This window comes from Papio anubis, chromosome 11 (genome assembly GCF_008728515.1).
Source record: "Papio anubis isolate 15944 chromosome 11, Panubis1.0, whole genome shotgun sequence".
NCBI classification, from domain to species: Eukaryota; Metazoa; Chordata; class Mammalia; order Primates; family Cercopithecidae; genus Papio; species Papio anubis.
Genome location: NC_044986.1, coordinates 113,717,104 through 113,737,882, shown reverse-complemented (window position 1 = coordinate 113,737,882; position 20,779 = coordinate 113,717,104). Strand labels below are relative to the sequence as shown.

Genomic DNA, 20,779 nt, shown 5'->3' with positions numbered 1-20,779 from the left:
CTGATAGGTCAGAAAAATGAGCCTCAGAGAGGTTAATTAACTTGTCCCACATCACACAGCTAGATAGGAAAGAGCTGAGATTTGAAACCAGCTCAATCTGATCCTTGTTCCAGCTCTTTTCACTCAAACATACTGTTTGCTAAGGTGAGAGCATCTTCAGTTGAGGTTTACATGGGTGTCCAATCTTCATTTCCCTGGGCCGCAATGGAAGAAGAAGAATTGTGTTGGGCCACACATAAAATACACTAACACTAATAATAGCTGATGAGCTAAAAAACAAAAATCGCCAAAAAATCTCATAATGTTTTAAGAAGATTTACAAATTTGTTTTGGGTCGCATTCAAAGCTGTCCTCTGGGGGTTGGACACACTTGGAAAGGAAAAGTTCTTTTGTAGAAAAATGAACTGGGAAATCCTCTCTTTCGTCCTGTTGACAATAAACATATTCCTGAGCAAGAACAGGAAGGCAGACAAACCACTGCCGAGTGCCTCTGCTTATGGCAGTGCGGGATGCGCTCCACAGATAATCCTCCACACTGGCTTTAGTCTCCAACTCCCCCAGACTTCCTATCAGATTGTTATTTTTTCAAAACAAGAACAAAATAAATAAATCTGCACATCCTTTCTTCACTCTGTTCACCCTCAACGTGGCAGCAAAATGACAGACAGAACTACAGAGGAAACTCACACCTGGGAGGCGCCGCCCTTGGATGGCTGGGCGATAGCTGACTCTGCCGTGACTGCTAAGAGTATATTTCTCAAGGCTCTTGTCTTATGGGAACTGACAAAAGGGTGCCATTTACCACAGTTAATGTCTTCCTGATGTAGGAGGCATGTTCTCCCCACGCTGGCACTCTGGTCCCAGTGGCCAAACGAACACAGAAGGCGTGAGAAGCAACAACATCTGCAAGGACCCTCCAGGGCCGGCCTCGCGGCCTGATGGAAAGTGTCCACGAGGCAGAGAAGGCTCCTAGAGCAACGGTGGACCAGCTTCCCCTCCTGCAGAGCTGACAGCGTGTGTCAGGAGGGCAGAGCCAAGCTGGGGGTGGAGGCACTGGGTTCCAGATCACAAGAATCTGCAAACCTCTTCAGCGAGATGGCGCGGCAGCCTGGCCTGGCCGCTCCACAGAACCAGATGTCAAACAGCACAGAGGTGCTGGGAGCTCACGGCAAACTTCAGGGCACAACCTCATGCCCTGTGCCAGGTGCTCAGAATTGGAGGCTGCAGTGAGCTATGATCATGCCATTGCACTCCAGTCTAGGCAACAGAGTGAGGCCCCATCTCTAAAATAAATACATAAACGAAAATAAAAGGTTTCTGCTTTGGATAACAGCGTGGTTGTTATGGGGGAAAAGTTTTAAATTATTAACAAGTAAATGTCAGGATGACAATATTGGGGATGGAGATTTACATATTTGTGTCAAGAATTTGAACAAGAATGTACATTTCTTGTTCTTTTTGGTGTTGTGTCTTTTCTGTGTCACATCAACCAACAAAACACATTATTATTATTATTATTTTTGAGATGGAGTCTCACTCTGCCATCCAGGCTAGAGTGCACTGACGTGATCTCAGCTCACTGCAACCTCCACCTCCCGGGTTCAAGCCATTCTCCTGCCTCAGCCTCCCAAGTAGCTGGGATTACAGGCATGCACCACCACATCCAGCTAATTTTTGTATTTTTAGTAGAGACGGGGGTTTTACCATGTTGGTCAGGGTGGTCTTGAACTCCTGACCTGGTGATCCACCCGCCTTGACCTCCCAAAGTGCTGGGATTACAGGAGTGAGCCACCACACCAACCAGAGATGGGTAAACTATTTGTCTTCTGGTGACCTTAACTGCGCTTGGAAACAAACACATGGGGTAAAGAAAGAAGCCCAAAGCAACAGACATATGAGAAAGGAGCACAGACAACGAAGCTGTGGTGCCTCCAACAGCTGCTTACACAGCCTCTGAGCAAAGACCCGGCCGATGCCCTAGCCAAGGAAGACAGCAGGAATACGAGGCCACAGCCACTGCAGAGCAGGCTTCCCGCCTAGGAAGTGCGGACTCTGTGTTCTCAAGAGTGCCCTATGCTCACAGTTCTCCAGCATCGTGGATGGTGGGAGGCAGCATTCTTTAAAAGAACAACCTCCCCCTCGTCTTCATCATCTGTTAGAATGAGGAACATACTGGCCATGATCCATTGTTCAGAAAAAGAAAGAATAAAGAACATGGTTTTTTTCTAGAAATCCACACATCAAGGGAAACTGGCACAGGACACATTTCACCCTCAATCTGGTAAATCTGTCAACGCACTGGGCCGTTGTGCAAGGCATGTACAGGCTGGAAAAGCAAGGGGCTAATTTTTATGCTTGGAGGTTCCTTGAGATGTTTAGATGATTCTTCTTCTTCTTCTTTTTTTTTTTTTCTTTGAGAAGGAATCCATTCTGTCACCCAGGCTGGAGTGCAATGGCACGATCTCAACTCACTGCAACCTCTGCCTCCCAGGTCCCAGCAATTCTCCTGCTTCAGTCTCCTGAGCAGCTGGGAGTACAGATGTGTGCCACCAAGCCTGACTACTTTTTGTATTTTTAGTAGAGAAGGGGTTTCACCATGTTAGCCAGGCTGGTCTCTAACTCCTGACCTCAGGTGATCCACCTGCCTTGGCCTCCCAAAGTGCTGGGATTACAGGCGTGAGCCACCACGCCTGGCCGATATGTTTAGATTCTTGAAGCCACAGACTAACTACACTTAAAACATTTTTAGAACACGAGACTCTGCTTAAATGGTAAAGTTTATGACATAAAGCATATGGTTAAGAAAAGATTCCTGGGCCACATGTAGTGGCTCATGTCTATAATCCAGCATTTTGGGAGGCTAAGGCAGGAGGATCACTTGAACCCAGAGTTGGAGGCTGCAGTGAGCTATGACTGCACCATTGCACTCCAGCCTGGGTAACAGAGTGAGATCCTGCCTCTAAAATAAATAAATAAATAAATAAATAAATAAATAAATAAGATTTCTCCTTTGGATAACACCAAGGTTGTTATGGGGGAAAAGTTCTAAATTATAAACAAGTAAATATCAGGATGACAAAACTGGTGATGGAAATGTACATATTTGTGTCAAGAATTTGAACAAGAATGTACATTTCTTGCACTTTTTGGTGTTGTGTCTTATCTGTGTTATATCGACCAACAAAATACAAATATTTTTTAGCCAATGAGAGGTGGGTAAACTATTTGTCTTCTGGTGACCGTCTTAATTGTGCTTGGAAACAAACTCAGGGGGTGAAGATAGAAGTGTCATGTCACCCAGCAAACAAAACAAAGCAAATTGATTTGGAAATAACATTTCCACCAACATGAAATATTTTTAAAATTGCAAAATGGCACACACACCCATAGCCTAAATTCTAATTTCACTTGTGATTGCTGGAATCAAGGGTCCTTTGAAACATTGTTTGAAAAAGCCCACCAAGATCACTTCAAATAGCTATTTTTCATCTCACAGAAATTCATGGAAAAGATAACATTCTCAGGCAATTTTCAAAACCCTCCTGACAATTTGATATGGTGGCCAAACTGTGGAGATCCAAGAGGATGTTTTCTCTCCTGCTCGCCTCCTGCGATCGGCAGTCGGCTGTACTGTTTCAGCAACCTGCTGAATTCACCTGGCCTTTCTGGCATAGCCCCCCACCCACCCATTTTCCTATTTCAGCTGTGGTGAGGCACATAGCCCTGAGAGAGTCCACTTCTCACTCTGATCTTTTCAGACGCCAGTTTTCCTGACTGAGAATCAGCCGAACCGTCCAGTATTATGTTACCAGACTTAACGCCGCGTGGCAGGAATTCTGTTGTAATTCCAAAAAATCACAGTGTCCAACTTACAAACTTGCAGAAGACCAATGAGCTTCCACACCCAGGAGGTGCTGAGCACAGTCCCTCTGGGGCCTCGGAAAGTGATGAGGGCTCTGAACTATGCAGCCACAGTTCCATCTCCTGGCCAATGCTGCCTGGAGATACCCAACAGCTTCGTAGTCAAGGAAAAATAGTATTCTCTTCTAATCATAAGCACCAGAACTCAAGTGTGATGGGGGAACCTGATAATGACTCCTTGCTGCTCCCACGCCTCCTGCAAGAGGGATGCTTTGAGTTCTTGCTTATTTGGAGCTACTGACAAAGACAGGTAGTCGCTGAAAGGCTCCATGGCTTGTGTAAGATGGTCCCCAGCCTCCATAAAAAGCAGGAAAGGGCCTATTCTTCTGGCCCAGCCATGACAGAAGGGACATCCTCTCAAATGACAAGGCAAAGTCCCTGGGGGCTCTGTCAGTGGCTGTAGGGAAACCCACTGCCCAGGAGGTATTGAAAGGGACCTACACAAGCCAGTCGGCAGGTCCAGCCTTCAGGACATCACTTAGGCTTGCCCAAAGCCAGAATTTTGGAGCTGCAGAGAGTGGGGTTAGCGTGGGGGCGGCTGTACTCAGTTGACACACATTGGGCACAACGGGTGGGTTCCCAGGTGCATTACCACAATCCTGTAACACAATGGCCTCCTGTGACTCCCTCTGTACCTCCAGTGTCCCTTTACAGATGCATAAATCCCACTGTCAAATCAGACTTCACGCTGCTGGAGGGCAGGCCAGAGCTCTCATCTCTGTACGTTCTGATTGGTCGGCACTTGTTGATTCAACTGAACCCAACCTAGTTGCCACACACCATTATTTCTGCGGAAAAATGTCTTCCAAATTCCACACAACTGGGCTACAAGTCAACTTTGCTGTCTGAAATATTTTTGGTGAGTAGGTACAAGAAAAAATTACACAGGACGGGCGGGGGTGGGGAACAAATGAATATGGGAATGGAAGCAACTGCCAATTGGCAAGTACCTGTATTAGGTAAAAGCACGAGCAGTTGCCAGATACCTTTCCACGAACACATGATTTCATACAGGACCTTTGAGGAGAAAGGAGGCAGAATTCACCCTAACTCTCAGTGTGTGAATGTGTTTGTACCTCACATTACTCTCCCTTTAAGACCTTTTCTCTGCCAGGCGCTGTGGCTCACGCCTGTAATTCCAGCACTTTGGGAGGCCGAGGAGGGTGAATCACCTGAGGTCAGGAGTTCGAGACCAGCCTGACCAACATGGTGAAATACTGTCTCTACTAAAAATACAAAAATTAGCTGGACGTGGTGGAGGGTGCCTGTAATTCCAGCTACTCTGGAGGCTGAGGCAACAGAATCGCTTGAACCTGGGAGGTGGAGGTTGCGGTGAGCCAACACTGCCATTACACTGCAGCCTGGGCAACAAGAGTGAAACTCCGTCTCAAAAAAAAAAAAAAAACAACAAAAAAAAACTTTTCCCCAAGGAAGTTCGGGACTACCCGGTTTAGGGGTAAAGGGCAGAAAGAAATACTTTATTACACGATCTCTCAGAACCTCCTCCTGGTCAGATCTTGGGTGCTATTAACTCAGCTTTCTTTGCTATTCCTGACAAGAGTATCCCATCGACTTACTAAGTTTATACCAGTAAATAAAAGTCAAGCTCCATGTAAACCACTCAGCCTCACTAGAGTGTCCCAGGAGCCATCAGAGACCTCCGTGGACAGATGTGGTCCTTCGCAGAGACCACGATTAACTCATGCTCTTTATAAAACTAGGTTGAGAATTCAAAATAATTGGATTTACTACCGTGAGATTCACCACCAGCCCACTTATGGAAAATTCCGCTTTGCGGGAAACGTCTTCTATAAACCAAGCTACTTCATATTGATTTAGAGCAAGTATTCCTGGCAAACGGAAAGACTCGGGAGACTTCAAAAAAACAAGAAAAGAGTTTCAGAAACCTTTCATCTTGTTTTAAAAACAATTAAACTGCCCATTTTCCTTACCAAAGAAGAGAGAAGAACAAGGCGTAACCAAGTGGACTGAAAAGTAAGACAGCAGCTGTCTTGTGGGTGTGGGGTTCGCGGTAATCAATCTTCATGCTCTTCTGAAATAGAGAAGAATTTTCCCCTTCCCGAGCCCCGAGGACGTGCCAAGAAGCAGTTTCTGCCAAGAGGGTGGAGGAAACGGTGAAGCCCTCACCCTCCCAGGACACCCACGTTCAGGGTGCTTTGTTCACATCCATGGATGTCTGTGTGGCCTCTCCTCTCTGTCCTTCACACACGACCCCTCCAGTGGGCAGAGGATGGTGACACATCAGGAGGGAGCAGCCTGTGGGGGACAGGGGCACTCCTCGATGCCAGAAGTTAAAAGCCAACAGTTTTTGAAGTTAAAAGTCCAGAACCAGGCTGGGCGCACGGTGGCTCACGCCTGCAATCCCAGCACTTCGGGAGGCTGAGGTGGGCGGATCATTTGAGGTCAGGAGTTCGAGACCAGCCTGGCCAACATGGTGAAACCCCGTCTCTACTAAAAATACAAAAATTAGGCAGGCGTGGTGGTGCATACCTGTAGTCCCAGCTACTTGGGAGGCTGAGGCAGGATAATTGCTTGGACTGAGGAGGTGGAGGCTGCAGTGAGCCAAGATTGTGCCACTGCACCCTAGCCTGTGCGACAGAGCAAGACTCTGTCTCAAAAAACAAAACAAAACAAAACAAAAACAAAAAAACAAAAACAAAAACAAAAACCAAAAAAACTGAAAAGACTGAATTTACTCTAAATACAAGTCTGTTATCTCAGATCCAGCATGGAATCAGAGGACAGGATTATAGACTCGGCTCTGTGCCATGGTAAACTACAGGATTCATTATCTCACCTATGCCTCAGTTTCCTGTCTTGATGGGCACCTGCCACTCTGTCCTAGAGTTATGCCTGCAAGGAAATGAACTGGAGCTCAACTTGGAAGAGTTGCATGTGGCCCCTTATTGTAAAACAACGCCAGGAGGTATCTGTGTCCACAGCTAGATGCTCAGATCACAGCTGGCCTTCCGGTCTTTGAGGAACTTCCACTAGGAAGTGGGAAGACGCGATGCTCCCCTGCTGGTGGGGGAGGGAACACCAGCTACTAAATCAAATTGCAATCGAGTTTCTAAGAGTTTGTGATAGTGCGCATCAGAGAAGAGGTGAGAAGATTTCTTTCAAACAGTGAGAGAGAAAGATGACATTTCTACCCAGCAGTGGCCTTTTCAGAGATGCTAAATGGAACTTAAAGATCAGGAAAAATAAAATTAAGCTTCGTGCTGTTAGAACCCCAGACATACACTTCAGGGGAGAATTTGGCCTCAGTAAGAATGACATCAAGACAAGGAGGTAATACTGAATGTGCTTGGTCAGGTTGGCTTCCTGTCAGTAGTGGAGTTTGCAGCAGCAGGGGTATTAAAAAAGAAAAAATTAGACGATGAGGGACTTTTACCAGGAGCATCTTAATAAACAGCTGTTGCTTCACCCGGGTTTCTAGTATTGCAATCAGATTGTTGGCAGGTAAAAATCAGGCTGAAACACAGGATCGTTCTCTGCCTAAAGTTTGTTTTCTGCCCAAAGTCACGGAAGATGAGCAGAAGGCTTTTGGGACAGCTCCGATCTTTCTGTTGGTATAGCCTCCTCCACTAGTCTCTATTATCCTTCACCTAGAGCTGTCATTCATGAGGAATGTATTGCCTCTAGCAATAGATCAGGATGGCAAATAAATAAATAAATAAATAAATAAATAAATAAAAATAATCTCACCAGGCCAGGTATGGTGGCTCATGCCTGTAATCCCAGCACTTTGGGAAGCCAAGGCCGGCAGATCACCTGAGGTCAGGAGTTTGAGACCAGCCTGGCCAACATGGTGAAACCCTGTCTCTACTAAAAATGTAAAAGCCAGGTGCAGTCGTGCATGCCTGTAATCCCAGGTTCTCGGGAGGATGAGGCAGGAGAATCGCTTGAACCTGGGAGACAGAGGTTGCAGTGAGCTGAGATCGTGCTACTGCATGCCAGCCTGGGCAACACAGCAAGACTCCGTTTCAAAAAAAAAAAAAAAAGTATCGCCAAAGAGCAGCTTACCCTGATTTTTCCAGTAGCCTCGAGTTTTACCACAGGCATGAGAAGTCCCCATGAAAGCACCGTACTGGTGTGTAATTACCATCCTCATCTGAACAGGGACTGCTGTTCAGATGCTCCCAAAGCCAATCATGGAGGAGTGAGGCTAAGGAACGGGGAGGGAGTAGAAGCTGGGGCCGCTGGGCGTTTGAAATGTGGGAGGGCCTTGAAACTCCGCGGGATGGAGGAAGTCAACCGTGCCAAGGAAGGCACTTCAAAGCAAAGTGGCCACAAATGGCACTGCTGTGTGGCCCTCTAGGGTCTCCCACGGGGGCCTACCTGGTGTGTGATCACGGCATGACACCTACTCTGTACTGAAGTCAAGCCTTTCTTGTGAAATCTGATTAAGAAGACTGCTAGAGGCATTCTAAGGTTTTGGTTTTTAATCAAGACAAAGAAAAAAATGGAGCTACACAATGCTGCCATCCCCCTCTTTCCCACCACGACAAAACGTGACCTCCATCCCACATCAAGTATCTAAAGAAGCAATTCCAGATGGAAGACAAGTGCCTTAAAAACACTGTGTTCAGAGTGACTGTGGGGCTGCCATGTGTGGGATGGGGCTCCTCAAAGCTGGGCTGGGTTTACGTTGCCCACATGCAATGAGTCAGATCCATGAAGAGCAGCGGGCCCTACAAGTCTCCCCACTTAGGGGACCCTGTCCTCTCCGACACAGGGGGTCTGGCTGCAACCCACGGTGTGATAAAATGTTCATTGCGGGCTGTCACTGTCACCGAGTAGCTGTTGAGAAAGAGAGAAAATTCTCATCTGGATGTTCCGCCTACTCATCTGTGCCCTGTATGACAATTTCTCAGTTACATAAAACCCTGTTTCGACACTAACAGTCGGAGAGGATGGGAACAATGATGTAATGCTTATAGTCACGGACCAAAATATGGTATTTAAGTGAGAAACAAATAAAAAGCAAGCTCTGTTGGGGAGCAGCCACATAGAGAAGTGGAAATGAAAGGACTAGGAACAGAGGCGCTGTGGGGAAAGACGAAAAGAATCGAGACCACTCAGAAGACAGAGGTGGGGAGGTCAGTCGGCTGAATCCTTCTTCTTGGCTGTTGGGAGTGAGGATGGGAAAAATAATGGCCAGTATCCTTGACACGTAGATATTTACATACTTAAAGGATACCAAATCACAAGTCTATAGAAACGTACAATGTTCAAACCAGAAAAAAACAAAAAAAAAAAAAACAAAACAGGAGATGTTTAGCCCAGCACATTTATTTTATACACAAGAAACTGAGAATCCCCAAGTTTAAGTGAAAGGCACAGGCCTCCTTCATATCTAACCAATGGCAGACAAAGGAAGACGCTTACATTCAAGTCCTCTGCTGTGACTGCCACCAACTATAGGCTGGGCGGCTTTGAGGACAGAGGTCCTCGCCCCAACACTGTGCTGGCTGGAACCCCTGGTTTCCAAGAGCTCATCATAATCCCCAGCCCCACATCAACTTCTAGAAGTGCAGTGATCCCTGAATTAACACCAATCCTCTAACTCAGTGAAAAAATACATCGAGAATGTTGACCAACTGTTCTCCATCTCTTTTTAGAGAAGAACAAGACGAAACACGTTTAAACTATTTTAGGCAAGTTAAGACCGAGCTAGACCAAAGATGTCGATCGTGGCCTTGCAGCCAACACTGCAACTAAGTTCCAGAAGGAAATGAATGATTTCTTCCCCGACAGCCTGAGGAACATAACAGTCAGCCACCATCTAAAGCATCAAGGTGCAGTTCTGCTTCTAGACAGAATGATGGACCAGCTGTAAATGTTCCTTCTTATTTCTGAGTGACATCCGTAATGGAATAGTGTGGCTGTGGTTGTGCACTCCACATAAAATATTGCTAGGTGGCCGGGCGCGGTGGCTCAAGCCTGTAATCCCAGCACTTTGGGAGGCCGAGACGGGTGGATCACCAGGTCAGGAGATCGAGACCACCCTGGCTAACACGGTGAAACCCCGTCTCTACTAAAAAATACAAAAAAAAAAACTAGCCGGGCGAGGTGGCGGGTGCCTGTAGTCCCAGCTACTCGGGAGGCTGAGGCAGGAGAATGGCGTCAACCCGGGAGGCGGAGCTTGCAGTGAGCCGAGATCCAGCCACTGCACTCCAGCCTGGGCAACAGAGCGAGACTCCGTCTCAAAAAAAAAAAAAATATTGCTAGGTGGTGAACTGTCACTGAATAAGGCTCCAAAAAAAAAAAAAAACAAAACAAAACAAAAAACAACCTCAACTAGGCACAGTGGCTAATATCTGTAATCTCAGCATTTTGGGAGGATGAGGCTGGAGGATCACTTGAGCCCAGGAGTTCAAGATCAGCCTGAGCATCAAAGTGAGACCCTGTCTCTACAAAAATAATTTTAAATTAGCCAGGTGGGGTGGTGTGCACCTGTAGTCCCAGTTCTGCAGGAGGCTGAGGTGGGAGGATCACCTGAGCCCGGGGGATCGAGGCTGCAGTGAGCTATGATCATGCCACTACACTCCAGCCTGGGGGACACAGCGAGACCCTGTCTCTTAAAAAAAAGAAAAGATAAAGATGGAAAACAGGCCGTCCTCCATCGAATAGAAGTTTATCATTTGTCTCGTCAATTACGTGATTGATATGGATGTTTTCTGTCACTACTGATGTTCGGTGATTCAGGTATTTTAATTAACGCAGCTGAGCAGGCAATACACATAATTTTATTAACTTCCTTAGCTCTGACTTTTATTGCCGAGACCAAGGGGAATGTTATACTTGACTTAATTAAGTGGACTCCCAATCCCGGTCAATACCATACTGACAGCCACCACGGGCTCCCAAGGAGCCACTTTCTACAAGATGGGCCCATCATTTCTCCTCAATCATCACCAAGTACAATTCCACCAGCCCTCTCTCCAAGCCCAGTGAGTCTGTTCATTTCTCCCAGATCCTCCAAGAAGCAGCCCGTGACCTTGGGCCTCTGCTCCCCCTGTCTGCTCTGCACCTGTGACTCTCCTTACTTTTGCTCAAGTCCTACCCTTCCTTCAAATCCACGTCCTCCCGGAGTTTTCCCCTGGTCATTGCAACCCTTAATGATCCCTCTCATTCCTGTATTTTTTAGAGATGGGGTCTCACTCTGTTGCCCAGGCTGGAGTGCAGTGGTGTGCTCATAGTTTGCCATGGCCTCAGAGTCCTGGGCTCAAGGGATCCCCCTGCGTCAGCCTCCTGAATAGCTGGGACTACAAGTGTGTGCCACCACACCCAGCTACTATTTTTTTAAAAGAGATAGGGGTCTTACTATGTTGCCCAGGCTGGTCTTAAACTCCTGGACTCAATTGACCACACCCAGCTACTATTTTTTAAAAGAGATAGGGGTCTTACTATGTTGCCCAGGCTGGTCTTAAACTCCTGGACTCAATTGATCCTCTCACCCTGGCCTCCCAAGGAGCTGGGATTACAGGCATGAGCCAATGTGCCCAGCTTTCATACCTATATTTTAATGTTGCTTCTGAAATACACTGCCTCACATGAATCTGTATGGCCCATCTGCCACAATCTACTGGAGAAACCTGTGGGTGTTGGCAGAGCCAGCCCTATGAGCTGCCCATAACCCAGTGATATGGATGGGGGTGCCCACCATCTCCCGCTATCAGTGAAGTGATGCGCTGCCTCCACAGGCCACGGTCCTTGCGAAGGGTATGTACGGTCCAGGCAGCCGCCACATGTAAAAGGGTGAAGCTCAAAGTGCTTAGTCCTCCTGCCTCCTCCTAAGGCACCTTGTGCATTGGGATACTTGGGGAAAAAGCACCATTTTCGGTTTCATTGTTAGAGAGCTCATTTAAATTGAAGCAATAGCTTCATGTTGGCAGAATTAACTATTCAGCTGAATAGTCACTTAGATAATAATAAAACGGTGATTCACAAATTGAAACCAACACTTCTACCTATCAAAAGTCTGAACTCAAGCTATAAACCTATAGATTGCCCTGGGGGGCATGGAAGATTTTCCTCATCTGTATTCACATATTTCTTTCAAAATACAAAGACACCATGCTAGGCTGGGAGCAGACAGCAACCCGCTGCCCCTGGCTTGGGCCCAGGGGATAGTGTGGTCCCTGAATCAGAAGTGGCAGCTCCCTCTCCCTCCTTCCTCGCAGCTGCCAAATGGGGCTGGGCTCTGCTCTGTTCAAATGGAAAACTTTCCAGCAGGGATGAAGCTGCAGTTTCTTTGCTCAAGATTCAAAATGGTGCCCCAAGGGCCTTGCAGGGAGAAGCCATAGTTGGTGAAGGAGGTGGGTGGTTGGGGTGAGCCCCACAGTGGACACCATGCTGGTGTACTTACCAAGACCTGTTTTGCCTTCTTCCTGCCATTCCTCTGACCACACTGCTACCACACTTAATTAATAGTTCAACCAGGGTCAGGAATGGTGGCTTATGACTGTAATCCCAGCACTTTGGAAGGCCGAGGCGGCTGGATCACCTGAGGTTGGGAGTTCGAGACCAGCCTGACCAATATGGGAGAAAACCCATCTCTAATAAAAATACAAAATTAGCCAGGCATGGTGGCACATGCCTGTAATCCCAGCTACTCGGGAGGCTGAGGCAGGACAATTGCTTGAACCCGGGAGGCAGAGGTTGCAGTGAGCTGAGATCACGCCATTGCACTCCAGCCTGGGCAACGAGAGCAAGACTCCATCTCAAAAAAAAAAAAAAAAAAAAAGTTCAACCAAATCCTCATCTTACTTGACTCAGTAGCAGCAACTGACATGTGATACTTTCTGCATGGAGCACTTTCTTCACGTGGTGACGGGGAGCACGCCACTCTCTGCCAGCGCTCTTTCTGCTTCACCCACTGCCCCTTCTCTGTCTTGGTCTCCTCTGCGGGCTCCAGCTTGTCCTCCTGACCTCTCCACCCTGACGTCCCCAGGACTCGGCTCTGGGACCTTTCCTCTCCTTCCTTGCCTATCCTGGTTCACGGCTTTAAAACGCAGCCATAAATTAACATCTCCCAAATCTAGTTGATCCTCATTACTCAAGGATTCTAGATCTGCAAATATGCCTACTGGCTAAAAGTTACTCGCAACCCCCAAATCAATACTTTGTGGTCATTTGTGGACATGCGTAGAGTGACCAAAGACTTGAGTTGCCCGGTGCGCAAGTTTCAAGCTGAGGCGGAATGAGGCGGTGCTCCTCCTTCATGTTTCAGCTCAGACTGTAAACAAGGGTCTTTTCTCACCCTCTATTTGGTGTCATGTTTTTCACATTTTTGTGTTTTATTGGAGATCTCCCTGTTTACAACAGCCCCAAGCATAGTGCTGAAGTCTGTCTAGCTTTCCTAACAGCAAAGAGGCTGCGACGTGCCTTTCAGAGAAAATCGGTGGGTTAGAGAAGCTTCCTTCAGGCGGGAGTTACGGTGCTGTGGGCTGCAAATCAAAGTAATGATCCAACAATACATATTCAATAAGGTGTCTTTAAACAGAAACACACACTCTGAAAAGGTTGTACTGATCGGTTCATGAAAATGTGACCAGAGGCTCACAGGAACCCAGCCTGTGTTTCCCTTAGGAGCAATGGTTCAGTATTGATTAATTCAGTGCTTCCAGCTATTTTCTATAATAGAACATGACGACTGTGAACAGCGAGAATCGACTGCACATAGTTCCAGGGTCATGTTCCAACTGTCCTCTTGGCCTAGTCAACTTTAACAAACTGAAACCAAGCTCCTCCTAAGGCATCTGCAATCTATTCATCCCCCAGGCTCTTCCACCTCCAGTAAAGACGACTGCACCCTCCTGGGGCACTCAGGCCCACAAACCTCTGAATTATCCATGCCTTCTCTCTTTCTCTCAAACCCTACTTTCAACCTTTCAGAAAACCTTGAGGACAGCGCCTTTGAAATATACCTGACATCTGATAGCTTCTTGTCACTTCTGCTGCAACCAATCTGGACTAAACCCTTGCTGATTGATGCCTGAGGCTTCTCACAGTCTCACCTGATCAATGCCAGAGTCTTCCCACGGCCTCCTTCCTCCACCCTACCCCTGCCATCTATCCTGATCCCAGCTTGTGTCCTAAAGCAGCAATCGCCAACCTTTTTGGCACAAAGGACCAGTTTCATGGAAGACAATTGTTTCATGGATATGGGACTGGGGATGGTTTCGGGAGGAAACTGTTCCACCTCAGATCATCAGGCATTAGAGCTCTCAAAACGAGTGCGCAACCTAGATCCCTTGCAGGCCCAGCTGACAATAGGGTTTGAGCTCCTATGAGAAGCTACTGCCGCTGATCTGATAGGAGGTGGAGCTCAGGCAGGAATGCTCGCCAGCCAGACTCTCACTTCCTGCTGTGCAGCTCGGCTCCTAACAGGCCCTGAATCAGTATCGGTCCAAGGCCCGGGGGGTTAGGAACCCCTGTCCTAGAGGGATCCTGTGTGTCACTGCCTTAACACAGAAGCCTCTGGACGGCATCCTATCACCAAGTAAAGCTAAAGTCTATACAACGATTTCCAAGTCCTGGTCCACATACCCCTGCTCAGGACTTCTCCGACTGCCTCTCCTACTCCTCTCCTTCCTGCTCCCTCTGCTCCCTGCCGCTTGCCCACATTCTCCTGCCTTCAGGCCTCTGCACTGCGCCTGGAATGCCCTCCAGATACTTGTATGGTCAGTTCTCTCGCTCCTATCAAATCTTTACCCACGGCCACCCTCTTAGTGAGGGCTGCCTGCACACTGTAGTTAAAATTGCCACCACCCTCTGAACACACGCACTTCTTATCATCTTTTCTGCTTCACTTTTCTCCATAGTATTAAGGCCACCTAATACACAAATGAACTTAGCTATCAATATTTGCTTTATATCCTATGTCTCTCCCACTCAGATGTAAGTGCCACTAGGGAGGGGATTTTTATCTTTTTTTCTTCTATTTCTATTGCTGTACCCACCCAGTGCCCAGAACAGAAGGTAGACAATAAATAAATAATTCTTGAAGGGCTGAATGATGTAGCCCTGAGCATACATTAAGCTGACCTGAGCATACATTAAGCTGACCTGTTTGCTTTCTCTCTCACAATACTGCTGAATGTTTTGAGGTCAGAGTTTGTACCTTACTCACATTTGTATTCTCTCTCTTTTTTTTTTTTTTTGAGATGGAGTCTCGCTCTGTTGCCCACACTGGAGTGCAATGGCGCAATCTCAGCTCACTGCAACCTCTGCCTCCCAGGTTTAAGCGATTCTCCTGCCTCAGCCTCCTGAGTAGCTGGGATTACAGGTGCCCGCCACCTTGCCTGGCTAATTTTTTGTATTTTTAGTAGAGATGGGGTTTCACCATATTGGCCAGGCTGGTCTGGAACTCCTGACCTCAGGTGATCAGCCTGCCGTGGCCTCCCAAGGAGCTGGGATTACAGGCATGAGCCACCGCGCCCGGCCCATATTTGTATTCTCAGACCAAACACTGTACACTTGGCCCTCGTATCCATGGATTCAAAATGTGTGGATCAACAGATCAAAAACATTTGAAAAAATAATAAAGGTAATACAAATGAAAACAATACCTATCTGCATCAGGTATTATAAGTAATCTCGCGATGACAGTACACAGAGGCCATGCCTAGGTTATATGCCAACACTATGCCATTTCGTATGAGGAACTTGACCATCTGAGGATGCTGGTATCTGCAGGGTGTGGAGTATCTTGGAACCCAGCCCCCTTGGATACCAAGGGACGACTGCACACAGTACACAGCAGGAACTCAATAAATGCATGCTGAGTGAATGGCACGGGAAGAGAGAAAGAAAACATGGCTAAGATTCATGAGCTGTGTGTTTTTACTAAATGCAGAGGTGTCTGCACAAAGATTTAATGAGACTCACAGTGAAATGAGAGACACAGATTGATACGAACCCTAATGCGAATGTGATCAGACCATGACGAGAAAAGGGTCATAGAAAGAACCAGGATGTCAAAAGACAGAACAAGGTGATATGAAAGCAGTCAAAGGAGGTAACATTTAAATTGGGATTTGGCAGCTGAATAGGAGCTTGCCACACAGACAAGGGAGGAAACAGCCCAAGTTCAGCTGGTAACTGCCTAAGGGGTGTCCTCTAGACACAAGCTCTTCAAAGCAGCCCCTTCCCTCCTCTGAAGTTGTGTCCCCTCCACAAGACTCACTCCAGAGGCGCTCTCTTGGTGGAGTTTCAGTGCTCAGTCAACACAAACCAACAGAAGAGCGCCACTGCTACAGTCCTCCTCTCCCCCAGCCTCCTCCAGGACAACCTGGTATCTCACAACATCAATAGACAATGGCTCCCACTGGCTGTCATTTAGAGTAGCAAGAGTAACAGACTCTTTTCAACACCATTCCTGACTCATCAGCGCCAGACACAGCAATCAACAGACCGAGACCCCGCAGACGGCAGCCACTTAGAAACCAGAAAAACTGCCATTCCGTGGGCTTTGCCAAAACACAGAGAAGTAAAACTCAATTTAGAAAGTGCTAGAGTTTTCCAGCCAAACATGAGAAGCACGTGATGCATACGTCGCTAGGGGCCTTCACTGGTTGTCAGAGCATTTAAATCACAGCCCAAGAGTCAACTTCCTGAACGGAACAGCTGGGCAGGTCACAGTAACAGCACCTTCTCACCAGGGCAGACAGCTGAAAAGAGGACCAGCACCAAGACCTAACAGACCTTTCATTTTCTAATGTCTGGGATTCTGGGTAGTTGGAACAGGCTCTCCCCAGTCAGCTTGTCTCGCCTCATGGATTCACGGCTTCCCTGATGGCTCAGACTGAGCTGGAGAAATTCCATGCGTATTCCACACACACTCTTTCCTCCCGTTGCCACCCAAGGCACATGTCCCCCCGCCAGGGACCAGGCTATTCCTGCAACCATTATCACACTATCCTAAAAGAGACGATTGCTGACCATGCTGTTAATCTCTATCAAAGCCTGCACTGGCTTTTGTTTGTTTGTTGTTTGTTTGTTTTTTGAGACAGGGTCTCGCTCTGTCACCCAGGCTGGAGTGCAGTGGCACAATTTCAGCCCCACTGCAACTTCCGCCCCCCAGGTTCAAGCGATTCTCTTGCCTCAGCCTCCCAGGTAGCTGGGACTACAGGCATGCGCCATCATGCCCGGCTAATTTTTGTATTTTTAGTAGAGATGGGGTTTTGTCATGTTGGCCAGACTGATCTTGAATTCCTGGACTCAACTGACCCACCCGCCTTGGCCTCCCAAAGTGCTGGGATGACAGGTGTGAGCCACTGCACCCGGCCATGCACTGGACCTTTCAAAAACGAGCAGAGTAGCCTCTTCTTCTGTGCCTTCTGCATACACACGATCCAGGGAATCGAGCCCCACTGCGACGGTATCCACACAGCTCCTCCCCAGCCACGTTTCCACCACCTGCATCTCCCTGCTTCTAAACCCTGCTGCTTTTTTCCCTTCCCCTTATTTTGTTCTCTAGCCGGCTTAGCCTGCTCGTGTCTTTCCTCCTCTGAGTTACTCTGAAAATGAACAGCTATGACACTCGAGCTTGACATGGCTCTGTAATTATATGCAAGAACTTGAAAAGCCACAAAGTGGTCCCAAGGTCATCTGGTTTCCCACAATGCCCCTTGTAAGCCCTTTAATTTCAGGCCAACTCTCCTCGGCCTGCCTGGGAAGGTTCTGTGGATGTCCCCAAAGACCCACAGGGATGATGCTGGTCACATAACATACCTCCTCTCTCAGGTGGGTTCACCAGCTGTTCTCATGAAGAAAGGTCACTGCACTTTGCATGACAAGAACTTAGCTTCAGTCGGGCGTGGTGGCTCACGCCTGTAATCCTAGCACTTTGGGAGGCCGGGATGGGCGGATCACCTGAGATCAGGAGTTTGAGACCAGCCTGGCCAACATGGCAAAACCCTGTCTCTACTAAAATTACAAAAATTAGCCGGACATGGTGGCAGGCGCCTGTAATCCCAGCTACTCGGGAGGCTGAGGCAGGAGAATCACTTGAACCCAGGAAGCGGAGGTTGCAGTGAGTTGACATTGCGCCAATGCACTCCAACCTTGCGACAGAGCTAGATTCAGTACCCTACCACACCCCGGCTCAAAAAAAAAAAAAAAAAAAATTCAGCCTCAGACTCCATTTTCGATAACTCTTTTCCAACCTCATCTTTTTTCTTGCTCTCAGATGTCCCTAGCTCGTACCCTCTCCCAGCCTTTGCGCTTTTGCACAAACTGGTTACTCTTCCTGGGATGCTATCCTGTAACTCCCACATGGCTGGCTTCTTCTTGCCACTGAGACCAAGGCGCAAGTCTCCTCCCTGTCCTCTCAGCCCAGTCCTGATTCCTTGTCACTCCATGGCAGGCCCCCAGGTTTAGTTTCTTCATAGCACTTATGATCTGAAATGGACCCGTTTGCTTATTTGTTCCAACTAAAACGTAAGCTCCATGAGGGCAGGCACCATGTCTGTGTCATTCACTGCCTTAACCCCGGTGCCTGGTACAGCATCAGGTACATAGTAGCAACTTTACATACATTCGCTGAATGAATGAATGAATGAATGAATACACTGATGTCAGTGAAGGTCTCAGAACAGTCACAAGTATTCTAATGGTGTTTCTCCAGGACCCCAGAAGTCAAAAGATGAACATCAGAATCCAAGTGTTCAGATCTGTCAGTAGTCTTCTCTGCATTTTGGATGTTTAGTACAAAGAAATAGGGGTTGGGATTTAGGGAAAAACTTGAACGCCTAGCATCACAGTACAGATCAGGGTTGACTGATAGATGAGAGGGACTTGGTCAAGGTCTGAACCAGGTTCCTCCATCAATGTTCCTATCTCAGCAATTGGAATGTTTTCTTGTGTGTGCAACTTACTGTTATCTCAGTGTCTCACTGTAAATCACTCAGAAACACACACATGCAGGATCTCTGGAAATGGAATCTGGGATTCATCCAAATTAACTCCCAGCCTCCCGTCAGGCCCACAACCAAATCAAATGGGATTTCTACCCAACTGAGCAAAAGTTTTCAGGGGAAATCACTTCCCTGCTATGAATTATTCATTCCAGTGTCCCTCAATCTTTTTATTCTTTCCCCCAAGGGAAGTGAAGGCAGCTGTGATTACATGCCAAGCTCATATGCCACAGACAACTGATGAGTTGACACGTGGTGACACCACATATGAGAACATCACACACGCACGGGCACATGTGTGCACACACACTGTCCTTACCAACATAGCCTGGAGTTCCACAGGCAGTGGACATCACGTCTCCTTTGCCCTCCATTTTTGACAATCCAAAGTCACTGATCATGATTTTGGACTCCTCATCTTGACTGTAGTACAAGAGATTTTCAGGCTAGAAAGAAAATAAGAAAAAGACATTACAAACTACATGTAAAGCTGGGTTAACTGTGGAAGACCCATTCAACTGCAAAACCTATTCGCAACGTCAGGATGTCCTTGACCTTCGGACGTAGTAGATGCATCAGCTAAAGCAGCGGCCAGTAGAAACAGTGCAGAGAGCCCGGCACAGTGTCTGGCACAGATGGGCTTTCAATCTATGTTAGTCTCTTTCCTTTACTCATATTTTGTCTACTTTAAAAAAGCTCACTATATTCTGAGACAATCGAGAAAGCTGACTGCTGTGCAGACTTGTGGATTCAGGTCTGGGGTTAGGGAAGGGAGATTCCAGGAAATGAAATCACTCTTGCAGGTGCTTCTCTGCTCCTTTTGAAAGAGTGATTTTTCTGGAATCCAAGGGTCTCTGTTTCTGCCCTCAGTAACATGCCCTGGTGCTCTGCAGTTCTGGGAGATGTACTGCACTGTGCCCTTCGCGAAGGCCAGCTGAGCCCTGCTCGCTCCTCTGCCAGGGAAGCAGAGGGATGCCATCCTGGAATAAATGAATCTGGAATTGAAGATGTAGCACTTTCCAGCCGTGTCCCCTTAAGGGGTTCGCACTTCTGTTCGCCTTTCTGTGAAGCATGCGTTGATTTCATCCTTTGTCTGCTCCTCTGAACAGTGCTCGGGCAGCAGGAATGCACAGCAAAGGCCTTCTTCCATTTCTTATGGCCCCCGTCTTCACTACAGTTCTGCAACATACAGGAGGGGCTGAGAGTGGCAGTCCCAGGGTTGGCATGGGAGCCAATGAAGTATCATTTGCATAGTGTTTTATGCAGAACTGGGGAATCTCATTGTTCCTAGCAAGGAAGGGAGGTGGGGCTTATGGAGGCTGAGAAGCTACAGCCTGGGAGCTTGTCCCTGCACTGCTGGGTAGACCTTGAACACAGAGAGGAGCCTGCATTTTTTTTTTTTTTTTTCTCAAGAGTTGCTGGACTTGATGACTCCTGGATTCATCATCATGGTGATGATTTATCACTGGGGGACACAATGTCAAGGACTGTCATCTCTGCTGTTGTCTGGGAATGTCCACCCTTCAGGATAATCCCCACCCAGTGAATGAGGAATCGTTTCCGTCGTTTACACCAAACCTTAAACGGAGCGCAGCATGAAGAATCTGACGTGGGAAAGGCATTTCCCCACAGCACTTCCCATCCAGCTCTCCTCCCCAGTCCCAGCGGCGAGCCACATTCTCTCTCTCAGGGGTTTGTGGTGAATCTTGGGTTCCCAAGGGTTGGACTTTAGAAACTATTCTTATGTAGAGTATGAAAGGAAAATAAATCTCAGGACCCCAAAATCACGAAGCCGGAGGGAAAAGTCAAGCTGGGAACTACGCACACCTGCCTCCCATTTTCTTTCTTTTTTTTTTTGAGATGGAGTCTCACTCTGTCGCCCAGGCTGGAGTGCAGTGGCCAGATCTCAA

The 20,779-nt window shown here is 47.5% G+C and overlaps 1 protein-coding gene across 14 annotated transcripts in view; it reads right to left on the bottom strand.

Annotated features, from left to right (window-relative positions):
- The window catches only part of CAMK1D (calcium/calmodulin dependent protein kinase ID), a 489,271-nt gene that overhangs the window by 48,331 nt on the left and 420,161 nt on the right, over positions 1–20,779 (bottom strand). For all 14 annotated transcript variants that reach the window (XM_031652513.1, XM_031652515.1, XM_009213982.4 and 11 more), the window contains one exon: positions 19,189–19,315. In XM_031652513.1, the coding sequence (XP_031508373.1) occupies positions 19,189–19,315 (127 nt within the window). The remainder of the gene's footprint in view (positions 1–19,188; positions 19,316–20,779) is intronic.